This window comes from Melanostigma gelatinosum (genome assembly GCF_949748355.1).
Source record: "Melanostigma gelatinosum genome assembly, chromosome: 22".
Classification (NCBI taxonomy): domain Eukaryota; kingdom Metazoa; phylum Chordata; class Actinopteri; order Perciformes; family Zoarcidae; genus Melanostigma; species Melanostigma gelatinosum.
In genome coordinates, this window is record NC_136655.1 from 616,993 (window position 1) to 620,000 (window position 3,008).

At 44.3% G+C, this 3,008-nt stretch overlaps 1 protein-coding gene across 6 annotated transcripts in view; it reads left to right on the forward strand.

Annotated features, from left to right (window-relative positions):
• Positions 1 to 1,346: 1,346 nt before the first annotated feature.
• The window catches only part of svopl (SVOP-like), a 10,529-nt gene continuing 8,867 nt past the window's right edge, over positions 1,347 to 3,008 (forward strand). For 3 of the 6 annotated variants that reach the window (XM_079294304.1, XM_079294306.1, XM_079294305.1), the window contains exons 1-2: positions 1,362 to 1,476; positions 2,448 to 2,564. In XM_079294304.1, coding sequence (XP_079150430.1) covers positions 1,416 to 1,476; positions 2,448 to 2,564 — 178 coding nt within the window. In that variant the 5' untranslated portion in view covers positions 1,362 to 1,415. Of the gene's footprint in view, positions 1,496 to 2,447; positions 2,565 to 3,008 lie in introns of all 6 variants that reach the window. The other 3 variants (XM_079294307.1, XM_079294309.1, XM_079294308.1) reach the window with 2 other exon arrangements.

Consider the following 3,008-nt stretch of genomic DNA (forward strand, 5'->3'; position numbering starts at 1 on the left):
AACCTGTCATCTGGATTTAGAAGTTAAAACAGCTGAGAACTCATCAGCTCGTGTGTTTTTGGTTCATCTATCATCCGATAGTTTGAATCATTTGTTTTGGGCATGAATGAACTTCCGTACAGGTCTTGCTCTGATTCAAACCACATTCCTGTTTTTCCTCTCGGACTCTGTTTCAACACGCAGCTTCACAGACGTCAGACGGCCGCGTCAGGCCAGGCGTGGCCAGGCCAGGCGTGGCCGCGCCAGGCGTGGCCGCGTCAGGCCAGGCGTGGCCGCGCCAGGCCAGGCGTGGCCGCGCCAGGCCAGGCGTGGCCGCGCCAGGCCAGGCGTGGCCGCGCCAGGCCAGGCGTGGCCGCGCCAGGCCAGGCGTGGCCGCGCCAGGCCAGGCGTGGCCGCGCCAGGCCAGGCGCGGCCCGGTGAAGCTGCCTCGTGGAAACAGAGGCTGAAGGAAAAGGTCTTTTAATGTTCAGTGACCTGGAAACACAGCCAGCAGTCGCACCTGTTCTCGAGCCGACAGGTGAGTGTTGTCACACGACGAGTCTGAAAGATTGTTAACAAACATTAAAAACGTGTTCAAATTCAAACTGCAGTTGTTGATTTTTATTTTTTATCACTTGTTTTTCTTCTGAGGTTCAAAACGTTATATTTGACAGTTTGTTTGTAAAATGTTGGTCAACGTCACATAAAGACAAAGTTTATATTAGGGGTGTAACGGTTCACAAAACTCACGGTTGGGTTCGGTACGATACAAAAAATATAAATATATTTATTCATCACAACTAACATCAAGTTATTCTTTGACTTTGAACAATGAGATTTTTAATCTCAATGGGACGACCTGCTTAAATAAAGGTTTTTATTCAAATGTTTCGGTTCGTCATGCGTACCGAACGGTTCAATGCGACTACGCGTACCGTTACTCCCCTCGTTCAACTGAATACAATAAAGAAAAGGTTCATATTTAGAAACCATCACCAATAAAACCAAACGACATCTTGTACTACAGAATATCACGCCGACTGAGATGTTAAGAATAAAATAAAAGGTTTTTAAGAGTATAAAGTTGTAATAATTCAAGAATAAATTCACATTTAAAAATATTTTGACTTTATTCTCTAAATATTTTTGACGATTTGTATAAATGTCAGATTTGAAGAAGACTATCGTCATTATGAGACACTTTCATTTATCATAATTGATTCACATCAGTAGATGATATTATGAGATACATTTTACATCAACTTTTGAAAAGCGTTCAACTGTTTGTATCCTATGAACTGAAGCTTCCAGGTGAGAACACCTTCCTCCTCCTCCTCCTCCTCCACTAGTTTCCTAGTGACACAGACGTTGCCGATGGTACTTCCGGATTCACCTGGCAGGTAAACAGCCTCACTTTTTACCGGATTTACCGGCCGATGATCCGGTGTTCACGTCAGAAGCTCCGCAGTAGAATGTGGAGCGCGCGACGGACGGACTGTGAGTGAAACATTAACTTGTGAGTTCTTCTTCACATCAAAGAGTTCAGCGGCGCGTGAACACTTCAGGTCGGTGACGCGCTGCGAGACACGAGACGTGACGCGAAGCTGACGTTCCTACAAGTCGTCTAATATTCTATGATGATTATGAATGTGTGTCTGCAGGTTGTGCTTTAGTAATCACACGTCATCGTTCGGAGATTCATTCGCGTTTAGAACGAAAGGTTTAAATGTTTCTTCACTAAAAAGAGTGAAACATGAAGAAAGAAGCCGGAAACCGAGTCGAGATGTCGTAAACGTGTCTTCTTACAAGTCCGGCTGCTTAATAATTCATCTTCCAGCTCTTCATACTTCATAACTTCATGTTCGTTGTTGAGCTGAAAGCTGCTGGACTAAAGAACAACGTTTGGTTGTGAGCGAGTTATGGAGCATAATGATACAACACGAACATAGAAACGCACTTTAGTCGAAATGTTAAGAACTGATTTGAACTGTTTTCAATCAAGCAACAATATTTAAGCTTTTAGTTGAGAGAAGTATGAGAATAAATAACCATTTTATTGTTATTATAATAATAATGATCGTTGTTGTTGTGTTCACACTTCTGAATACTTTAAATGAAATTAGTGGATTCGGTTCGGATTAAACAGTAAAACATGTTTTAAACATGTAAAGCTCAGCGTCACTAAAGCAGAACTTCACACTTCAGTGAAACTTATTATTTAATATCATCTCTTTAGTTTCTCCGTCAACGTGTCCATGAAGAAATATTTAAATGTTCAATTCAATATATTCAACATAAGTTTGTTGTTCACTGAGTTCAGGAAATGAAAGTTGTTTTCATTAAATATGATCATTAATTATGAATATAAGACGTTTTTATTCATCTTTCAGAAGCTTTAAACGTTGAAAGTCATTGAAACGATGTAAAGTGTTGTATAATGCTAGTTATTGATCACTTTATGATGACAGATTGTGAGATGGGAGATCTCATGAAGACTCAGCTGGTCAGCGCCATCCAGCTGCAGGAGGTGGAGCTGCAGGAGAAGCCTGCAGACAAGCAGCAGGGCAGCAAGGACCCACACGATGGTGAGCGTCGAATCAATAATCAACAAGTACCAGGAAGCAGACACGCCCATTGGAATCATCAGCAGCCAATCAGACGCCTCCTCCCTTTACCAAGCAATCACATGACTCCCACGTCATAACCAGGAAGTGAGGGAGGAGGAGGCGAGGAGAGGAGGAGGACAGGGGGAGGAGAGGAAGACAGGGGGAGGAGAGGAAGACAGGGGGAGGAGAGGAAGACAGGGGGAGGAGAGGAAGACAGGGGGAGGAGAGGAAGACAGGGGGAGGAGAGGAAGAGAGGAGGAGAGGAAGACAGGAGGAGGAGAGGAAGACAGGGGGAGGAGAGGAAGACAGGGGGAGGAGAGGAAGACAGGGGGAGGAGAGGAAGACAGGGGGAGGAGAGGAAGACAGGAGGAGGAGAGGAAGAGAGGAGGAGCTAAAGAGATGAAGGGAGGAGAGGAAGACAGG